Source organism: Dipodomys spectabilis, unplaced genomic scaffold (genome assembly GCF_019054845.1).
Source record: "Dipodomys spectabilis isolate Male_0828 unplaced genomic scaffold, ASM1905484v1 ptg000021l, whole genome shotgun sequence".
NCBI classification, from domain to species: Eukaryota; Metazoa; Chordata; class Mammalia; order Rodentia; family Heteromyidae; genus Dipodomys; species Dipodomys spectabilis.
The window spans coordinates 6,233,358-6,256,301 of NW_024870698.1; the positions used below are offsets into that span (position 1 = coordinate 6,233,358).

The 22,944-nt window shown below is 39.9% G+C and overlaps 1 protein-coding gene across 1 annotated transcript in view; it reads left to right on the forward strand.

Moving 5' to 3' along the window:
• Nucleotides 1-22,944, forward strand: part of LOC122104099 (cytosolic beta-glucosidase) — a 99,977-nt gene that overhangs the window by 21,756 nt on the left and 55,277 nt on the right. The window contains exons 2-4 of the mRNA XM_042674794.1: nt 11,176-11,403; nt 20,280-21,076; nt 21,771-21,894. Coding sequence (XP_042530728.1) covers nt 11,176-11,403; nt 20,280-21,076; nt 21,771-21,894 — 1,149 coding nt within the window. The remainder of the gene's footprint in view (nt 1-11,175; nt 11,404-20,279; nt 21,077-21,770; nt 21,895-22,944) is intronic.

Consider the following 22,944-nt stretch of genomic DNA (forward strand, 5'->3'; position numbering starts at 1 on the left):
ACTTATTTAAGAGAAGATATTCATAGTTAATTGAATGATAGCATTCATCTATTCTGCCTAATTCATAGACCAGGTTTGGGGAGTGAATTTTTGAGTTTAATTATGCTGTGCAATGCAAATCTGCGATTCATGATTGATAAGAAAATAGTGAAAATTGAATTAGTGCTTACAAAATCTCTGTGTTGATTTGCTTTTGGAACCAGGCCAGATAAATTTCCAGGACTTGAGGTTTCTTGAGTATTTTATGTTTTCTGTGATGTCAACAAGAAGGTTTGGATCAATAGTACTTTATAATTTTCCTGGAGCTCAGGAAGGGAAGAGTTAAAAGATTTCATGAAGTATTGCAAAGGTGTTTCTCCTGGGCAGCAGAGGGTTGAATGTAGGGCACCTTTTGCATTTTAAACATCTATGTCTGACCCTTAGTTCCATAGTTACGTAAGAGGAGAATTTTATTTTATTTTTAAAAGGAAAACAGAAAAAAAAGGCTACTGAGAAAAGTGATTGCTGCCCTTGGAGACAGCTTTTATGGTGTGTTTTGTACAGGAGCCATCTCCTCCTGCCTCAAAGTTCTGGAACAAAATGAATGCCCTTGTCAAGGTACTGAGAGGCTGGAGTGATGGCTGAGGACCAGCCTCAGAGAAACACACAGATGTGTGGGCAGGAGGCGTGGGCACACTCAACAGGTCTGCGTGGGTACCAAGGCAGCCAATCCATCAGCCACACCAGAGAAAGAAATCAGTTATGTAGATCTCGAAGAGGCCAGCAAGGCAGGAGGATTTCCTTTAAAGGACTGTACACTCTGGGACCTGCTTTTAGGGGAGGCAGTACATGAGAAAAATGTAGTGAGAGTGGCAGGGTCCATATTCACTAACACTAATGGCGTTCATTATATACTGCTGCCCAGCAAGTCAATTTGAAATGCATCCACTGTAATAATGTATCCAATAAATTCACTTTGCCTTACAGGAAAACTAGGTGTTTTTTTTTGAACCTTCTGCATTTACAGAGGAGGAAACTGAGGCAATGGTAGGATTCCTTAAGGCCCCACAGAGAGTAAACCATAAAATTATTTTAACACATCCTAAATGAAAGGTCATAGAGAGAATGAAGAGCATGGGGCTAGTTGTTACACTTATCTTCCAACTTTAGTTCCACCAATTGATTTCTTTATGACTTCTCTAAGTCCTTGAACTCAAGGGAACCTCAGATTCCTCATATTTTAATGGGGAGGGGGGGCAGTGTAACAGTAGTTATAAAGCATGTAAAGTGCTTAGCAAAGTGCCTGCCCATTATAAAGGCTCCATAAATGATATCTACTATTATTATCATCGTGTTTTCCCCACGACATCCTTCTATCCTTCCAAATGGGGCTGTTATTAGCATAGTGAATCAGAAGCTGAAATCAGCAGAGAGGAAAGGGATGCGCTGATGGATGGAAGGAAGAGTAGAGGTTGTCTTGCAAAGATACAAAGGCAAGGTTCTTCCACTGGGTCGCACGATTCCACGACTCGATGCATAAATGGCTGTATGCAAAGAGGCTTAATTGAAAGATGAAAGAATAATTGCAGTAGAATAGCAGAGGCCAGAGCAGTTAAGACAAAATGCTGCATATATTAAGCAGGACTCATAGAAATGAAGTGGAAGCCTGAAACGTCTTTGTAGTCTTTGGAGCTAAAGACATTATGATCACCAGAAAACAAACAACAGGAAAAGTAAAGGCTTAGAGGCTACAAGGTCAAGCCTCAGAACCACGCTTGAAATATTTCCTCTCACTACTTATTCCCCTAAGAATTCATCACTTCTCTGTATTATCAAATCAGTGTTAAATTATGATTATATTCTGTTATACGGTACTGCTACAGTCAATGAATAAGACTCCTGGAGCACACTTATCTAGGCAAGTTAGATTTTGAGTCCCTTGTCCCTCCACCCTTGCTCAGTGGACATAGCTCTTCTCTTCCCTTTGGAAGAAAATAGAGAAGGGCCGAGTTTTTCTGCTTATTTAAGCCCTATTGTGTCCTGATGATTTCTTTCCTAAACATATTTTATTAGCATACATGAGTTGTATAAGAGGATTGCATGGTGACACACGCATGCATAAATGTAACGTACCCCTATCAAAATCACCACCTCCATCCATCACTCTCCCTCACCCACAGCTCTTGAAACAACTTCAGCAGTTACCTCCTGCTGTATTCCCATATATGTGCATGAAGTACTCTGACAGTTCAGACCAGGTTCGCCTGCTTCACCTTCTCTCTTCTCCCCACTCCTACCTCTGTTGGCACCAACCCACAACAGAGTTTGTTTCTTGTCGTTCTCCGCCTCTCCCCTCCTCCCCTCCCCCCGTCCCATTTTTCATTGTATGCTAATTGTACAAAGAGGTTTCACTGTGGCATTTCACAGGTGCATATATTATATTTTAATCAGACAAATGCCCTCTTTTGCTCTTTCTTTCTACATCCCCTTGTCCTTCTCTTATTCAACAAATTTCAGTGATTTTCCTCAGGTCCTCTTCATATGTAGAGTTAATATATTTTAATAATAGCCATTTTCCATCCTTCTCTTTCTCTCTCTTTACCCACCGCTCTCTCTGCCCAACAGTCCTACAGCTATAATTATACACAAACACATACACGTGCACAGTTTGATTTTTTAAATCTTTATCACACTGAAAATGATGGTCTCCAGTTCCATCTGTTTACAGCAAAAGACATAATTTTATTTTTTACTGTGTGTCAAAATTTCTTTATCATTTTATCAGTTGTTGGCTACTGTAACCAATTCTATAGTTTAGCTATTGAGAACAGAGCTGCAAGAAACATGGGTTTGCATGTGCTTGGCTATTGATTTGCATTCCTGTGGATATATGCCTGAAAATGATAGAGCAGATTCATAAGGAAGGGCTGCTTTGGCTTTCTGAGGAACCTTCATACTAATTTCCATAGTTTACACTAGATTACATTCCCACTAACAGTGCATGAGTATTCTTCTTTCCTTCATCTTTGATATTTGTTACTTTCTTGAAGATTGACATTCTGACTGGGATGATGGGGTGAGATAGAATGTTAGTATAGTTTTGGTTTGTATTTCCTTAGTCCTAAGAATGTTAAACATCACATCATGTATCTACTTAATCATTCATTATATATATATATGCATACATACATATATATATAGAGAGAGAGAGATAGATTTCAGTTCATTGACCATTTAATAATGGGGTGATTATTTTGCAGTTTAATGCTTTGAACTCTTTGTCTATTTTCATTATTAATCCTTCACACATTAAATGGATGGCAGAGATTTTTCTCTGATTCTGTAGAATGTCTCTTGATTCTGATAATTATTTCTTTTACTGTGCACAAGCTTTATTTGATGCAATCTCACTTGTCAATTCTTGCTTTCATTTTTCTGGGCAACTGAAATCCTATTTAGAAAATAATTACCTGCGCCTATGTCTTCCAAAGATGTATGTTTTTCTGTAGTAATTGAAAACTTGCAGATCTTACACTGTGATCTTTGATTCCTTTGGAGTTTATTTTTGTACTGAGAGAGCGATGGGGTGAAGTTTCAGTCTCTAGTTTGTAGATATCTGGTTTTCCCTGCACTATTGTTGAAGATGTCTTTTCTCTAGTGAATGATTTTTGGATCATTTGTCAAAAAAATCAGATGGTGTAGCTGTGTGGTTTTATGTCTAGATCTGCTATACTGTTCTCTTGGTCTTTGTGTCTGTTTTTGAGCCAGTACCTTGCTGTTTTTGTTACTGTGGCTCTGTTGTATAATTAGAAGTCCAGTATTATGACACCACCTCCTGTCCTGCTCTTTTTGCTCAAGGCTGTTGATGCTTACATATATATTTTATCATTGTTTTTTCTATTTCTGTGAAGAATAACATTGGAATGCTAATGGGCACTTCATTGCCTCTGTAGATTGACTTCAGCAATATGGCCCTTTTCACTATATTAATTCTGTCAATCTATGAAAAGGGGAGATTGGTCTATCATATGGAATCTTCAGTGTTTTATAGTTTTCATTGTAGAGTTCTTACATCTCCTTGGTCAACTTTATATAGGGGTTTTTTTTTTTTTAATTTTGAGACCTTTGTGAATTGAGCTACTTTCCTTTTTTTTCTCTACCTATTCATTATTTGTAGTTAGAAAAGTTACTCTTTTTTTTTTTAATGTCTTGCTGTCCTGGTGTATTCTGCTTATCTATCCAGATATCCATTACTCACTTCCCTCTGTCCTGGACCTTGGAAAGCCCTTCTGTATGGATCAATCAGGGGAATCCACTATCCTGAGTCTTACATTTGGACTTGATCAACGAGACGCACTAGTAAGACACAGTAGAGTGGAGAGGGAGGGGGGATAAACCAATGTTGCCTTCCTGGTTGCCTCCCTGCTTAATTGAAGTGGGTTGGCAATGTCCCTCTACTAAAAGCATCTTATCCTGCCAGGCAGCCCTGGACATACAGTACTCTTTCTCTGTGGGCTTTGGAAACCAATCCTTCCCCTGTTCTCTTCTTGGGTAGTAATGATGTCTTGATGTTGCAAGCCTTGAGGTACTGCACCATCCCTTGTTGCTTTCTCCAAAATCCTGCTCGCATCCCTAGAAATAGTATGTATTTTTTTATATTAAACTCTCCTTAATTACCCAGTTTGAGTGCCATCTGTTTCCTGCTGGGACCCTGACTGATACATATGGCCAGTTTAAGTTGTAAAACACAGTCTTGTTATGCTATTTAGAATAACCTAACTATGAAATAGTTAAAACTCCAAGTTGGATTTAGTGCTTTATTTTTCTTAGCTCTGTAGGAGAAAGAGGCTGAGATCATCTTTCTTTCCCCTCAGGTCCTGTTTTGGCTTGTTAACCATGGCTCCTGACTTGGTTGAGTAGAGGTAATAGAAAGGAAAATACTTATGGTAACTCAGACTTCGGAATATAGTGAGCATTGATTCCTTTTCTTAGGGACTTTGTGGGGCCCATTGGTGGGGAATCTTCTAGCATCCGAGGTGCACGCCCCATCATGGTCTGTATCTCATTACTTCCTTTGTTCTAGAGAAGTCCAGACATCAACCTTTGTTTCTACCTATGAGCTGAACATGGTTCCCAGGGCACAGATCTGAGTCCAGTACCTACAAGCAGGACTTTATTCTGAAATAGAATTCTTGCAGATATTATTAATAATCTTGAAATGAAGTCATCCTGGATTTAGGATGGGCTCCAAAACTAATATACATGTCCTTAGAAAAGACAGAAAATAAGACAGAGGCGCACAGGGGAGGGGCACGCGAAGCTGAGGCAGAAACTGGAGTGACTGAGGAGAATGGCAAGAATCGCAGCCAGCAACAGAGTTAGGTGAGGGACATGCAGTAAATTCTCACTTCAGCTGATTCCAGAAGGAACCAACCCTACCGATGCCTTGCAATTCAGGCTTCTATCCTTTAGAATGGTGAAGAAATACGTTTCTGTTGTTTAAGCCATCAACTTTGTGTTTACTTGTTATATCAGCTTTCAGAAACTAATAGAAAAATCTATTTGCCTTTGAAGAGTTTCCTTTCTCAGATGCCAACAGCTGTCATGCTTGCTCCTGCTGCTGGGCCCACTTCTTGGCCACAACCTGTTCTTACTCACACCAGTACAACTGTTCACACTCTGGGCCTGTAGGGAATCCTAACTAGGGACTTCCTCTTCCTTACCTGTTTCCTTGTTTCCTCTTCTTCTCTTGGTTCTAGCTTGTCAGAAGTCAAGACTAACTCATCCTGTCCCTTTAACTGAAGGAAAAATACATCCCTTCTGTGGGGTTTGTTTGAATGCTGGATTAGGTCTGTGATCACTGCCATGGCACAATGACCAACCTGGAATTGTGCTATCTACTCAGAAAGCTGACTTATTTGTTTGTTCTAGGACCAGGGCTTGAACTCAGGAGCACTTGCTCTCAGCCAGGTTTTCAGCAAAAGGTGGCCCTTTACCACTTGAGCCAAGCTTCTAGTTCCATATTTTGCTGTTTGATTGGATATGAAAGTCAGATTTGTCTTTTCAGGCTGGCCTTGAACTATGAACCTCAGCTCTCATCATCTTGCGTAGCTAGAATTGCACTGTAGCTAGAATGAAGTCACTGATGCTGGATGAGCTAAACAATTTGGTGTTCAATTTTACATGTTTTGTACGTTATAAACTTGGAAATATATATGTGTGTATACATGTGTGTATATGCACATATAGATGCATAGTTAGGACTAAGGAGTCTTGGGTTGCTTCCAGTGGTTTTGTCTTTCACTATTTTATTTTATTTTATTTTGGTTGCAGTCATGGCTGTATAGGTCTCTCTGGTCCATATCTGTAGAGTTTATAATAGTATGTGAGTTACTGGCCTGTGTTTCTCTATTTTACTAGATATTTCCACATCTCACTCTCAGCAGCAATGGATACACATTGCTGCCAAGCAACAATCTCTTCAACCTCTGATATTGCCCAACTTTGAAACACTGTGCCAACTCTGTGGGTATAGAATGGCATCTGAGTGTGCTTTTCATTTGCATTTCTCAGAATTTAATATCTATATTTTAAAAGCGTTTACTAAACACACGTTTTTCCAACTGGGAAAGAACTCTTTGAATCTTTTGTCCATTTTTCTGTGGACCTTTTGATCGATTAATTGAAATATCCAAATATAATTATAGACTTGTCAACCTCGTAGAGTTCTTTCAGCTTTGCTTTATGTATGAAAACTTTATTATTAAGTGCATAATCATATAACATTGCTTATGAACTCTTGAAAACTGATTGCTTTAATATTAATGAAATGACTTTCTTTATACTTGGTTGATATTTTACCCTGAAGATCTATGCTAATGTTAATATAACTGCTCCAGTTTTGTTACATTTTTATCTTTTTATTTTAAATCTTTTTGTGCCTATTTAAAGTAAATTTTTTCCAGTCATGTCTGAGTTGTAGATTTTTATTCAGTCTGATAATTGCTGGGCTTTCAGTCATCTATACTTAATGATATTATTGACATGGTTAGATTTAAACCTAAACTTGCTGCTATTTTTTTTATCTTATTTCTTTTATTCTCTTTTACCTTTTTTTCTGACTTATGTTTTTATGATTCCATTATGTATTTTTAGTAGGCTTATTATCTATCATTATTTAATTACTGTTTCATTCAGGGATATACACACATACATACCAACACACACAGACACACCTAACTTGCCACTGTCAAATTATAAAATCCATTTCATGTATAATTTAAGACAAAGCTGAGTGCTGGTGGTTCACACCTGTAATCCTAACAAGAGGCTGAGATCTGAGGATTGTAGTTTGAAGCCAGGCTTGGCAGGAAAGTTCATGAGACTCTTATCTGCAGTTATCTGTCACGAAATTAGAAGTGGAGCTATGACTCTAGGCTTATAGCAAGAAAGCTCAGGGACAGCATAAAGGCCCTGAGTTCAAGCCACATGACTGACAAAAAACAAAACCAAACCAAAGTCTTAACAGTATATTTCTACTTTTGCTTTCCAGGCCTTTTGCCAGTATTTATGGACAGTTTGTACCTACATATATTGAAACTTCTAGTACATTCTCAGGGTAAATGTCTACTTCACTACTCAAGTGTATATATGTTTCTTCTCACCTATTTTCTAGGTTATCTAACTTATAATCAGTGAATGAACCACTTAGAAATATACTTCCTTATTTCACCCAAGAATTGTAGTTGTTGTTTTGCATATGGGTTATAGTATATAACTTGCTGTAAATAGTCATTTTCTTTACCATAAACACCAATATAGGCAAAACTGCAATTAAAAGAAGTTTCTACTAAATAAGTGATATTAATGTAACATACTCAGCAAGCTTAATGCTACAAACTTAGTGACTTCTGCCCACAGTATGATCTCACCAAAATTTCAGTTATCATGATTAGCTTTCCTGTCAAATCTTAGATTCACCTTGACATGATGCTGTTTGGACACGTGTAATAACCCGTGGGGCCCTGATAATCAGCAGGGCCCAATAGTCAGCATGGCCCCTTGGAGGCCCCTTGGAGGTCCCCCTGGTGGAGGGGGCAGGGCAGGGCAAGCCTCACAGCTCCACAGACCAGGTCACGGGAGAGAGCAGGGCTTTGAGAAGCTGATGTCACCGCCCCAGGGGCACCACCAGAGGGGCGTGGCAGCTGCTGAAAGGGGCGTGCCATGCCGCCGATAGGGGGCGGGGCCTGCTGTTGGAGGGGGTGGGGCATCGAGTCCCACAGGGTGAGCTGCGGACTGGGATTGGAGAGGGGCAGCTTGGGGGAAGAGCATGAATGGTGGTTTGAAACCATTAGTGGGGCGGGGGGCGGGCTCAGCCGGTCTACGTGTATATAGGCTGCAACGCCCCGGGGGGTGTAGGGGAAAAGCCAGAGGCCGGAGGAGAGGTGAGGGGAGTTAGGGGGGTTGGAGAAAAACCGGAGTCCTGAGGAGACCCGGAGCAGTCCTGAGGAAAACAGTCTGCAGGGGACCGGAAGTCCTGAGGAGAAGAGGAAGGGAAAACGTTAGTTACTGCGGGGGAGGAGAGTGGGGAGGGCGTGGAGGAGGGACGGCGGGAGGGGAAAGCGGCCGGGTCCGGCAGGGCAGGCCTCCGGAGGTCATTGGAACCTCCTCTGGAGAGGCCTGTGGAGAGGCCTCCCGGGGCCGGGCCGGGCCGGGCAGGCCTCGGGGGCCAGCCTCCTCTGGAGAGGCCTGTGGAGAGGCCTCCCGGGGCCGGGCCGGGCCGGGCAGGCCTCGGGGGCCAGCCTCCTCTGGAGAGGCCTGTGGAGAGGCCTCCCGGGGCCGGGCCGGGCCGGGCAGGCCTCGGGGGCCAGCCTCCTCTGGAGAGGCCTGTGGAGAGGCCTCCCGGGGCAGGGCCGGGCCGGGCAGGCCTGTGGAGAGCAGAGGCCGGCGGAGGAGGAGGAAGGGGAGACAGGGAGCAGCCTGCCCCTCTGGAGGTCTGGAGGTCTGGGGTTGGAGGTTTGCAGACTGACTCGTCAGTGGTTTGCAGACCCACTGACCAAGGTCGGGGGTCAGGACTGCCTGCTGGAGGCTCGGAGGTGTGGTGGCCGGGGCTGCTCTTGGTTCTGGGATCTAGCCCAGGACAAGGCAGGCTCAGGACCCTTTTCTGGTGTACATAGTGTAAATAAACGTCCCTGTCCGTGCCTCAATGGTCGGTCTCGCTCTGCAGAGGTCATGAATCTCCGCGTGTCTCCATCTCTACAGTATATGTGAAGAATGAGCCGCTCCATCTAAGTACATTTTCCTACTCAGTATCGTTTGCCTGTTGAAATGATCAAAACCTGTTTTAGTTATGTGCAGAGATTGCTTTCCAAAAACATTGTGTTCTGCACCGGTTTGCCTTCAAGCATGGAGTAGCAGGGTCACCCTTTGACGGCTCCTTCATTACTCTGAGTCTCTATCATGAAGGGCAGCATGTTTAAGCAGGATTTGAACCTCCGTGCGCTGAGTGTATATCTTGGCACTTTTACTGTGTGATCTTAGGCGCTGTTATTTGTCAGTGATGTCAGACCAGCTGAGCTGGTTCATGAGAGCCTATAGTTGAATTTTGGGCCATTTTTTTAAAACAAATTATATATTTTGTGAGTACAAAAATTATATAAACTGTTAAGTATAAAATTGATATTACAAACTAAATTAATATGCAAAATCATTACTTCCTAATTATTTTACCATTAGTTGTATTCTTGAGTTTGTGTAGGTGTTTTATCCCTGGAGAAGGACAAAGTAACAAGAATGTACAAGGTGGTACTTGTAAAAGGTACTACTGCCCCTCTTTCCCCACCTCTGCCTTTGGTTACATCCCAATTGGTTGATAGAAACTAGCCATAGTGGGAGCATTTATACCACAGACATTGACAAGTATTATAAGCCATCGTTGCATTTATCATTTTGATTGTGGTCCAGCCCTAAGTAAATGAGAGAGAAAATGTTAATGCAGATTAAACTGCGCAAACTGTGGCTCTTCTATGATGAGTAGCACACGTATTGAAGAAATGCTTTCTTTACCAGTCTCTGCAAACTGTTAACAGATTCAGCAATGTTGTGTTTTGTTTTTGGTTTTTTGTGGGGTGGGGGCTACTGTACTAGGCTCGAAAACAGAGCTTTGTACTTGCTAGGCAGGCACTGCACCATTAGACCAACAGTCCCAGTTCCCCACTGCTTGTTTTTGTGTTAGTTATTTTTTTCAATAGGGGCTTGTGCTTTTGGTCCAGGGCTTGCGTCAGTCCTGTGTCATTCTCATATGACTTCTATGTAGTTGAGATTGTAACCATGTGCCATCATCACAATGTGGTATGCCTACTCTTAAACTACAAAAGCCCTGACAAAAATAAAATGTTCTACACATTAACTTTCTAAGTTGATAGACTTCATATTTTAGACCAGTGTTAAGTTTACAGAAACAGTAAGCAGAAAGAGATCTCCTCTGACTCTGCTCATGGTAGGATAAATGTCTTTCTGGTTTCTGTAAAGTCCAGGGCTTTACACTGGCTATTTTGCGATCACCTGTTAGGTACATTCCCCAAGGACATGGGGGAGAGCATCGGACACCCTCAAATCTCCTGTGCTAGGCAGAAGGCTTGAAATGGACATTTGTTGAATTAATGGAGGATGAACGAATACATTTCAGATACAAGCAAGTATCATCAGCAGTGGAAATTAAGGCCTCGCCACCAATTGTAGATGAGATCACGACAGGCTCTAATGTCAGATGACAGGAGGATAGCATTCAAGTGTTGAGGACTAGAGCAAAGGTCCCACAACTTCTGATAAATAAGCACAAGACATGATAATCATGGCCAGAAGAAAGTTTTCCAAGAAGGGGATGTTGACCCAGGCATCCATAAACTGGTGACTGCCTCTGTTTACCAGCTGAGAGATTTTCAGATAATGAACCGTGAAAGCCTGCTATGCAGAAGCACTGTGCAATAATTTTTCATTTGCCACAAGTCAGCTTCAGGGATCAAGGACACCTAAGCACACAACCCGCTCATGCATGTTACTTTAAAGCATATTTTAAAGTTATGAATATGGTACATTGAGTTAATGAGGTATGTTGTTTTGGTGACAAATATTTACATTCTACATATGCCTGTTGATGTCAAGAGTGTAAGTGTTTCATTTTCTTCCTTTTCTCAGGAGGCTGGGCTGCAGATGGAAGAGGCCCTTGTGTCTGGGACACATTCACCCATCAGGGAGGAGAGAGAGTTTTCCAGAACCAGACTGGTGATGTCGCTTGTGGCAGCTACACTCTGTGGGAGGAAGATTTGAAATGTATCAAACAGCTTGGATTGACTCATTACCGCTTTTCTCTTTCCTGGTCACGTCTGTTACCTGATGGGACGACAGGTTTCATCAACCAGAAAGGCAAGTGTTTCTTAAAAATAGAAGGTTGCAGCTTTAATTCAAGGTTATTGCTGCAGTCTGGCATAATTAATCCAGTATGCTATTCTACAGGGTAGCTTTGAAATTACAAGTTTTTAGAGTGATTACAGGATCAAATGTTCAAAATGGGATTGCATTTGCTTTCAATAATATTTTGGATGTTCTTGGCTGTTGAGCTCTTCCTAGGAAGAAGAGGAAGAGACCAGTCTAGGGGAGTTTGGAATAAGGTTTTATTTATATACGTTGTTCTCTGACTGATGATTTGAAGAGCTATATCAGAAAGTTGTACTAAACTATTTTCAGTTGTGTTATCCTATAAAGACTTAGGGCGAAAAATCTCTAAAAAACTTGAGAGGGTTCTGAACATTTTAACTGAGCTGAATTAGTAGAGCTAATTAGCTACGGTAAGGATTAGCACCTAGATCCCTGGGGTATATTTGCTTGAGATGGAGTACCAGCTGCATCACTTACTCTGTGTATAAGTGTCTCTTGAACATCTCAGGGCCTCTGCCTTTCCAGGAGTAGGAAGGAATGCTGCAAGAGTTCATGCTCCAGAAAGTTATTGGAAGAGTAAATGATAAATTTACCCTTTGTAAAGGGCTGACACAGTGCCCATGTATCAAAAGCATTCAACACGTATACTATTACTCTTTTATTATATCTTGTATTTGAAAGAGCCATTCTTCACCTTATTGAGTGTCTTTTATTTATTTGGCATTTGAACACATGTTTTCTCTACTCCTCATAATCAGCAGAGATTATAATGATGTTAGTTTGCCAAGGGTATGTCTAAGTCCACATATTTGGAAAATGGTAATATGGAAATTAAACCTAAGGTCTGGGTATATCCTTTTACATAACAGGGTGGGAAAACTAAGACCTGAGGGCCAAATCTGGCCTGGCACCTGTTTTTGTAAATAAAGTTTTATTGGAACATTGCCATGCCCACTCACTATACATCATCTATGGTAGCATTCCTATTATAATGGCAGATCTAAGTAGTTGGGGCATAGACCATATGGCCTGTAGAGCCTAAAATATTCACTATGCGGTCCTTTGCAGGAAAAGTTTGCCAAGCTCTGTTCTACAACATATGGCTTCTTAATAATGGTCCTACATTATTACTTTGTCTTAGAAAAGAGTTTATACTACTCCTAAGGCCAGGACTAGATGAAGCAAGTGTGATGCCTTGAGTATAAATTTTAAGGCAAGTATCCTAAATGAAGGATGAGTACTTACTTCCATAATGTGAGATTGAGAATACCTTCTGACCTCATCAGACTTTCTACAGCCCAGATACTTTCTGGGCTTCTTTATGAGTAAATTCTATGATTGTCTACATCCCATAGGGACAGTGTTACATCCCATAGGGACAGTGTTACATCCCATAGGGACAGTTTCTTGGTGAGTTTGTACATTTGTGATGTTCATTTCATGAACATCATGTTCATTTTGACATAAAGCTACAACTTCATGGACTCACATGAAACGTAAGCCTTCAGGTAATTGCCTCTAAATAGGGCCAGGCAAAATGAGGGGATTGGTGAGCGGTTCCTTAATGTTTTCAATTCTGAAGTGAGTATCTCTTAACTCATGGCTCTTGGTTAAATGTCTACCTTCTGGATATCACATGTACTTTTTGACTTTGAACAGAAGATAATTTACCGTTTAGGTTAAAAGTGAATTCCTAATTTTCTGTCTTTCTCAGTTATCATCTGTACTTTCTCTTCCCTTTGATACCATCATATCCCAAGGTCTAAACGCTAAAAGCAATCTTTGCATCTTTTCATTTTTTGCTTCGTAGTTCTCCGTTGCTCAGTATGGTCCATTTTGTTATGCTTGTACCTTATTCCTTCATCAACTTCTCTACTCCTTTCTTGGCTTAGGTGTTGATTATTCTCAACTAGGGCTTTCTGATGCACTTGATGGTTATTTGTCCTTTGTCTCTGTCTCTGTCTCTCTGTCTGTCTCTTTGTCTTTGTCTATCTCTGTCTGTCTGTCTGTCTGTCTCTCTCACTCTCTCTCACTCTATGTCCTTCAATTCTTTCTATATAATACAGTCACAACAATTTTCTTAAAGCTTGGCTTAAGTTATATTTGTTTGAGTCATCTTTTGCTAAATCAAAGTAAGATAAAGAATTTAGTGATGGCAAGCCAGAATATACAGCCTGGCCTCCTTCCTATATCATTCATGTTCTATTGGCCTTGGTCTTAACTCACCTCTAAAGCTTTGCAGGCTGCAATTTCCTCTTGTGTATAACCCATGCAATTCCTCCATGCAATCTCCCAAGCCCATAACCCATCATTTATTAAACATACTATGCACTTATCAATCTTTGTGGGAATTATGATATTCTTCTTCATTCTTCAAATGGCCTTTCCTTAACTCCCAACTATACCTGGCAATGGTCTAGCCTCCTGGTCAGATCTAGTATAGATCCTTCCTCTTCCTTAAAGTTTCTTGCTTAAAAATAAGTTTCTTTCTTTCTATCCTCATAGCATCTATCTTTGTTGTTACTGTTTTTATGTCTTCTGTAAGATTATGAGCACCTTGAGTTTAATTTCATTTAGCAAAGTGCACCAAGTATTCCCTGTGCACAGAGGACTGTGCTAAGTACTCACAAAACAGGTATAAGACAGCCTAATGTGCAGATAATTTTCCTTTTTTTCATCTCGTTAACCTAGTCTAATTCTTTCTAAGGAGGGATGTGTTCAGTAAATGGTTTCTTAATACTAGGCCAGTATCAATCAGGAAATCATCTAAGGACAGTAATGACATTTTGTTGAGAATGCAAACGTGCAGATCACCATGCCAAATTTTATCTGAAATTCCAAGATTCCGAAGGCTCTAAGGAATTTTTCTTTTCTTTTCTTTTTTTTGGTTTGTCATGGGGCTTGAACTTTGGGCTTGGGCGCTGTCCCTGTACTCTTCAGCTCAAGGCGAGCACTCTACCACTTGAGCCACATCACTCTACCACTTGAGCCACATCGCTACTTCTGGGTTTTGAGTGGTTTATTGGAGATAAGAGTCTCACAGACTTTCTTGCCTGGGCTAGCTTTGAACCTCGATCCTCAGGTCTCAGCCTCCTGAATAGCTAGGATTACAGACATTAGCCACCAGTGCCCAGCATTTAAGGAATTTTTCTACAACAAAACTGAAAGTATAAGCTGACTTGAATTGCTGTGTAACTATAAAAGAATGGGATGACGTTGGGTTATTCTGTTTGATGAGACTATGTATTTTTCTCTATAAAAAGGAAAGGAATACTGATCCAGACACATTGTCGGTGTTACTATTAGGACCTATACTCCAAGTTTCCTTTTTAGAACTCAAAACATTTTCCCTAAGACTTTTAGATAAAATATTGTGGACCTATATTGATATGACAACATATAAGCCTTTTAAGGTTCGTGGGGACACAATATCTTGTCAGGCTGAGGGAGAGGGAGGTGCCAGAATCTCCTGAAGAGCAAGGTAAGTCACTCATGCCAAGCTCACGTGGAAGTCACCTGCCCAGGGCACTGTTTTGTGTTTGCCTCAGCTTCTGTAAAGACACAGCTGATTAGTATTATACACTTTTCCCAGAACAAGAGGGCAATGGAGGTGCGTCCAGGAGGCGGAATTTCAATAAGCAGTTGTTCATTCTTGTGCAGTGATCTGTTGAAACAATTGGAACTGTTTTCGCTCAGAAAGGCCATCATTTTTTTTCTCCATTTAAACATTTTCTCAAAGAGCATGCAAAGAAGTAGGAGATCCTTATTACTATCCTTTCCAAGGAATTGCTTTCTGTGTTTTTGACTCCCCATTTTAAAGCTTGATTGGAACCTGGTAAAATTCTACATCTCCAAACCGGAGGGATATTTTACAAAGTGAAATTGTTACATAGCTTTTTCTATTTCAAATGTCAAATTTTCAGGGATTAACAAGAAGAGATTGAGCTTTCAACTGAACTCACCTATTTCTGCATTCTCAACTGTCCAAATGCATTTTCCTATCTGCCACAAATACAAGTTTCAGGTGATTAGTAGGGGATTTGCATTTTGGAAAGAAAAAATAGAAATATTTGAGCAGAATATCTTGCTCACTTTAAGACTTAAAATATAAGATACTTAGAAGGAATTGTACGAATAAATTTACTGTACAAACATCCAACTTGTACTGTATTGTATGTTCAGCATTATGGTAGGTGGGCTGAATTTCTCCCTTCCCTAAAACCTTGTCTTGAATCTTAGAAGTTATGATAATATTAGCTCACCAGTAAAAGGAATCTTACATTGAAGGATCCAAAGATGAGATTATCTTGGATTACCTGTGTAATCTCTTGGGTCTTTATAAAATGGTGGACCAGAGTCACAGAGAAGGGATATAAGGACCAAAAGAGACAACAAAATGGAGAGATGAGGGTGAAAATGGAGGAGAGAGTTATAAAAGAAGACATGTAGGAAGCTCGTGCCTTCTGAAAAAGCCAAGAAAGTGTATTCTAGTTGACATTCTCCAGGCAGAAGTGACCTTACCATCATCTTGATTTTAAAACACTGAGACTTGGACTTCTGACCTCTAGAAGTCCAAATAATAAATTTTTGTTGATTTCTTTGTGGTAATTCATAATAGCAGCAGTGAATGACTAATATAGGTAGTGTGATAAGAGAAGGTAGAACAATGAATAAAATTGATGATATGAGTCTTGAGAGACATAGACCAAAGATTCTGGTTAAGTTCATGAGCATTGCAGTATTCATAGTTTGTTAGAGGTAATTTTTTAAAATTTTAAGTGGGAGCATTATTTCCCCAGGTTGTAGTCCTCTCCTATTCTAAGACAATTTCCCTATTTTTTTTTTATTGGCAGGGAGCACTAGGAATTGAACCGGGTTCTTCTATTGTTTAGGAAAGTGCTCTACTTACTTGAGTTATGCCCCTAGCTCACTTATTTATTTGTTCTACATAATCCTGCTTCACTCCCAGACACAGTTGATGGGACAAAGGAAAGACCAATGTTCAGAGTATTAAAGCAGAGAATACAGTATCCATGATGAAAGAAATCTACAGAGGTTTGAATTCTTAAAATAATCATTTGGAAACAGAAAAAGGTCCATATGACCTCTCAGAGTTTAAGATTTCTAGATTGGTAACTAATAATCACTTAAAAATACATGTTTGTTCAGAGATTTCATTAGGGTTAAAGTACCAGCCTTAGATAAAGCTAAAAGCGTAATGACAAATTGTTCTCAGTTCAAGGTCATATAAGTCATGAGACAGTACCATAAACAATGCTCTTTCACAAACAAGTAAACTTAGGTGGAGACAGGCCAGGTGACTAATCCATGATCCTTTCAGGTGACTGAGTGAGGTGATCTGCTCTTTGATGTCCTGTTCTACCTCCTTATGGAAAAGTTTCATTACAAAATCAAATAAACTATACAAACCAGAAGCCAAGTGCTCAGTTCTTGGATATTAAATATTAATTATGCAATGCTCTATTATTTAAATTTTATTTATCTTCATTTCACCTCATGATTATTATGTTGCTTGAATTGTATTTCTGGCTATCATTAATGACTACTCCAAAAAGGAATATAAAACAGGATCTGATATTGTGATTAGGTCTCAGGAGGTGAATGCTAAGGTTACTGAAACAGAGTCCCGTATTTCTGGTTCAGGAACATTAGTATATATAATTAGTGGTATGTTGTAGAGGGATCAGCGTAGCCCTTCCAGTGAGAGATTGGGATTAAACACTGGCAGTTCCATTTGATGACACTAAGACTCGCTGATAACAGTTTTCTCAGATGTTTATTAGAAACAAAGATGCCTATTCTAGAGCTTAGAGTTAGGATTAAGCAAAACCATGACATCCATTCAATAACAAAAGCTAGTATTATTTCAACATTCAAAGTCAATGGAAAGAGTTAGCTAAGAAAACTCACATGTATCAATAAAATGTTATCCATCATACAATTTTCGATATCACATTTGTACAGGAAAAAAATACAAGTCCAGAGATGGCTTTGTGGAATGTTCTTTCATTGAAAAATAAAGATCCTGACATGGGCCTTTCTAGGACTGAAGCAAAGTGCCTGCAGGGCTCTGCCTCTTTCTAAAGAATGAATTTGGAGAGTCTGTTTTGTTGGCTTATTCAGCTTTTGACAGAATCCAGCATGTTATGATTGAAGGACTGAGGTTCTCATTTCTTTCTGGCTTTCAGCTAAGGACCATTTTCAGCTTTTCAGGGACATCTGCATCACTTGGCTTGTGGCTACCTTTCTTATCTTTAAAGTCAGCAACAGTGGTTGAGTCTCTATGAAGTTGCTCTTTATCCCATCTTTTCTTTGCTGTTGCATCCTTCTGATCCATTTTTCTGTTTTACTTTCTCAAGACTCATGCGGCTATATTAAGTCCACCTGAACATCCTAGGGGAAGGTTCCTATCTCAAGGTCTTTTCCTTAATTGCATCTGCCCACAGTTTCTTTTTGCCATATATGATAACCTGTGTTCCCATTCTACAGGTTAGGGCATGGACATGATTAGGAGGGGAAGGAGTTATATTGCCCACCAAGTTTGAAATAGCATTAAGATATGTCTCTCAAACATGGAGTTATCATGTATGATTTCCACTGTGTTTAAGTTCACAAAGTATTTGAGCTGGTGTTCAAAACAGACAGGCAGAACAATGATGTGTTTTTTGCATAGTTTCACTTCTGTTTACAATACTTACCCTTCTTTAGTCTTCCTCCACTTCTGATGAGTGCCATGCTATCCTTATATCAAACTTTCAGTTCCCAGAAGGAGCTCTTTAAGAGAAAGAATATATATAAAATGTCCAGGCAATACATGAAAATAAAGCAGTAACCCATATAGGAAGCCCAGATAGCTAAACCACAACCTTTATAGCAAGTCAGTCCAGAAGTCAGGACATAGTCCTGACTAGGCTGCTACGTACAGCCTTGCTTCCAACCCAAGACCCACCAGAAAAAGCCAAAGAAGTTCTCCAAATGAATTACAGAAGATAACTCACTTCTAGCTAACCATCCTCCAGCTTCCTGTGCCAACAACCTGAGTCAGAGCATGACTAGAGCCTTCCTTTTGTAGCCTATAAGCCTTTCCCTTTTTCTGATTGCCTTCGAGTTTTTGTCAGATGTGAGTGACAGCGGCTGAGCCTCTCCTTACAACAAGCTTGAGTTAAGTCATCTCTTTTTCTCATTTGAGTAGTCTTTACTTTTACATCTCCTTTGGCCTTTTGCATATTCATTTTTGATTTTGCTCTTCCTGGATTACACTTTTCTCCATGCCTTATCTGAATAATTTATATTCATCTTTTAATCAGCATCAGCCTAGATGGTACTAATACCAAAATAACAATAATTATTGTTAGAATGATAGCTAACTTATACTGAGTCCTTACCATATGTTAAGGACTGTTGTACACATGTTCAATTTACCAACTCTTTAAACTCTCACAATAGTCAAGAATGGATATCTCTCATTATATACATTTTACAGCCTGGAAAGAGATAATTCTGAGAGATCTGGTAACTTGCCTATGGTTGCTGAGCTAACATGTGATGGCTTAAAGACCACAGTTCAGTCTTTTTTTTTTTTTTTTTTTTTTTTTTGTCGGTCGTGGGGCTTGAACTCTGGGCCTGGGCGCTGTCCCTCAGCTCTTCAGCTCAAGGCGAGCACTCTACCACTTGAGCTACAGCGCCACTTCCGGTTTTCTGGTGGTTTATTGGAGATAGGAGTCTCACGGTCTTTCCTGCCCGGGCTGGCTTTGAACCGCGATCCTCAGATCTCAGCCTCCTGAGTAGCTAGGATTACAGGCGTGAGCCACTAGCGCCCGGCTTCACAGTTCAGTCTTAAAAGAAGATATGAACTCCAGACTCCGGTTCCCACTATACTTTTAAAACATCAAACTGAGAGCAGTTCTAAGCTGGAGTCTTATAAGGGTGGACCAAATATCTTCTTGACCTTGATTTCTGAAGCAGAGCATCTTCAACTTAATGTCATTCTTCTAAACTTTGCAGTTGTCCTAAAGGAACTCTTTCATATGTGTAGTCCTAGAAGAACCAGCTGAGTGTGTGTGTGTGTGTGTGTGTGTGTGTGTGTGTGTGTGTGTGTGTGTGTGTGTGTGTGTGTGTGTGTGTGTGTGTGTGTTTCCATGGACTTTGTCAGAATTTTAGAGTAAATCACCAACCAAATCACAATGTCCCAAGACTCTGAGTAATTGTGTTTGGAACCTTCTAGGATTTTTCTTCCCTGAGATGAGGGTCTTCTGTGTTAACCAGGGCAGGCCTTGAACTTCTGACCCAAGTGATCTTTCTCTCTTAGCATCCAGAGTAACTGAAACTGCATATTAGTGCTATTTTGGCTTTGATGATTGTAGATTTTTCATGCTCACTGAGTTTCCTTTTCAAGACTTGTGAAGCTAATAGGCTGGGGACAAATATTAACAATTATCTGACTTACTTTTCATAGTGTTTCAGGCCTTGGGAATTCAGAAGTGAACTAGAGAGTCAAGGATCTTTTTCTTATGGAGCTTGTGTTGGGGGTGAGGGATAAGCCACAAAAAATGAGTATATAGAGAACTAAGTAAAAATGACCTCTATAGTGTGAGCATTTCATAATGTTGAGAGCACCTTACTCAAGCATCTCTCTGCAGAACAAGTGTCTTCCCATTATATCATCTGACTTAAACCTCCTTCCCACTGGATTTCTTTCTGCTTCCTCCTAGACTTCCATTAATTTCTACTGAAGAAGTAGTCAACCTTATTTTAAACAAGAATCATCTTGATCCTTTTTCTTTTAAAATGTATTGCCAAATACACCAAAAATCATTTTTCTTCTTCTTTTTCTCTTCCCTTAGGGATTGACTATTACAACAAGATCATTGATGATTTGCTGACAAATGGGGTTACACCTGTTGTGGCCATCTACCACTTCGACCTGCCTCAGGCTTTAGAAGACCAAGGAGGTTGGTTGTCAGAGACAATCATTGAAGCCTTTGACAAATATGCTCAGTTTTGTTTCCATACCTTTGGAGATCGAGTCAAGAAGTGGATCACCATAAATGAGCCCAATACTCTTGCAGTGCTGGCATATGACATGGGAATTTTTGCTCCTGGTATACCTCACATTGGGACTGGAGGTTACCAGGCAGCTCACAATCTGATTAAGGCTCATGTCAGATCCTGGCACAGCTATGATTCTTTATTCCGAAAAGAACAAAAAGGTATGGTTTCCTTATCATTGTTTTGTTGCTGGTTAGAACCAGCAGATCCCAATTCAGTGCCTGATCAGGAAGCTGTTAAAAGAGCAATCAGTTTCCAGTTGGATTTCTTTGCTAAACCCATATTCATTGATGGTGATTACCCCAAACTTGTCAAGTCTCAGATTGCCTCCATGAGTAAAAAGCAAGGCTATCCATCATCCAGACTTCCCGAATTCACAGAAGAAGAGAAGAAAATGATCAAAGGCACTGCCGATTTCTTTGCTGTGCAATATTATACATCTCGCTTAGTCAAGCACCAAGAGAACAAGAAAGGAGAACTAGGCTTTCTTCAGGATGTGGAGATCAAGTTTTTCTCCAATCCCTCATGGCAGGGTGTGGGTTGGATCTACGTGGTGCCATGGGGGATACGTAAGCTCCTGAAATATATTAAGGTACATCAGTGATCTATGTGTTCGTGTACATCTTAAGATGTGAAGGCTTGTGTACATGTGCATCTGAACTCATGAATATGGACCTGAATATGGAAGGCTTTAGGCATGTCTATTTGTTTTCTTCAAAAGAGCAGGGTTTGAGTTGATGAGGATTAATTATCTGACTTTGAAAATAGGGGTCACGTTCAGAATTTGTTGTTAAAATCTATTTTGGCTATAGATGTAGCTTGGACATACTTTCCAAGCTAGTGTTACAGTTATGAGTATAAAAGGAATTTTACAGAAGGAGATGGTTGGGACCTTTTTGGTCTTTACCATGCTGGATGACATCCAGGTAGCTGAAATTAAAATTTCAAGTTATTGCCTTTCTGGGGAGGAGAATGTCCTGCCCACAGGACCAGCGGGTGAAGGAGCAGTGACAATGAGCAGATGCTGATGGGCAGAAAGATATTTCTGTCTTCTCATTATAATAAGAGTCATTTTACTGTCTTCATGGACATTTGCACAGTTTTGCTTTTCCATTGTTAGTCATAAAAGGTCAGTGTGTGGAAAATTAAGTTAATAGGGTCAGTGCAATTTGATGAAAACTAGTTTTGGGGTTGTAGCTTCAAGAAGATAGAGGGTATTGCACCTGATTTTATGAGCTTTTTTTTAAACATCTGTTTGGAATAAAACTTCTGCTTTCTTGTTCTAGGATATGTATAATAACCCTGTAATTTACATCACAGAAAATGGGTTTCCTCAGTGTGACCCCCCATCTCTTGATGACACTCAGCGCTGGGAGTATTTCAGACAGACATTTCAGGAACTGCTCAAAGGTACCATTTGAAATGATGAAAGATCAATTGTGCAAACTTAATATAATTTCCTCATGTGCTTATTTGCATTCAGCAAAGACCAATGATTTCAAGAACTGAAATTCATGTAAATTAGTGTAAAGGCATGTAATTAGGAGAGGGGTAGAGGAAGATTTTTTGGAAAGGAGAAGGTGAGAATTCTAGTCTTAAGTCCCACCTTCTGAAATTGAACAAAGTAAAAAGTGACACTCTTCAACATTTTGTGATTCCTGGGTGAAGGTTAAAAAAGAAGGGATGGTGTCTATTGGGAGAAAACATTAGTTGCTATGAAAAGATTAGCACTGATCAACTATAGCATGCGTATTTGCATATTTTAATATCCTTGCCACCAAAGAGTGAATTAATAGCGTTTTTAAATGACTCCAGGTTTGCATTTGTGTAATAAACTTGCAGTGGTATGAATCTTCCCATCAATGGATTTTGCATTTAAGCTGCATCTAAGCAGCTCAGTTAGAAATAGGGATTTGCTTATTGTTTTTGATATAGGGTTTTAGGATGTCACTGAAGCTGGACCCTTATGTAGCTCAGGCTGATCTTGTTGCACTCATGATTATCCTGCCTGACCTTCTTGAGTGCTGGAATTACAGGTAGATATCACCACAGCCAGCTAAAAACAATGTTTGCCATGAAAGAATATATAAATTTTGTTTCAAGACAACATTGCCACAACTCTTTAACTCCATTGATATTCTTCATATTTGAAGGCAAATGAAAGGGAATAAAGTTAGCTGATAGTGTATATTTTCAGACTAGTCAACTCATCACCTCACTCATTTAGCATTTTTTGAGTATTTTTGGAACATTTTTACTTTCTAAGTTTTATTCATTTTCCTTATAAAATAGTCGTATCACAGCAGTAAGATCCAAGAAAAATAATACTTTATTTTCGTCACCATAAAATCCTTACCCATGTCTTATTCTATTTGAGGGCTCTACGAATTGTTTTTCCTGAAAGTATTCAGTATTACTCTAGAAATAGTTAGAAGGATTTCTGGAAAGCAATGCGTAGTG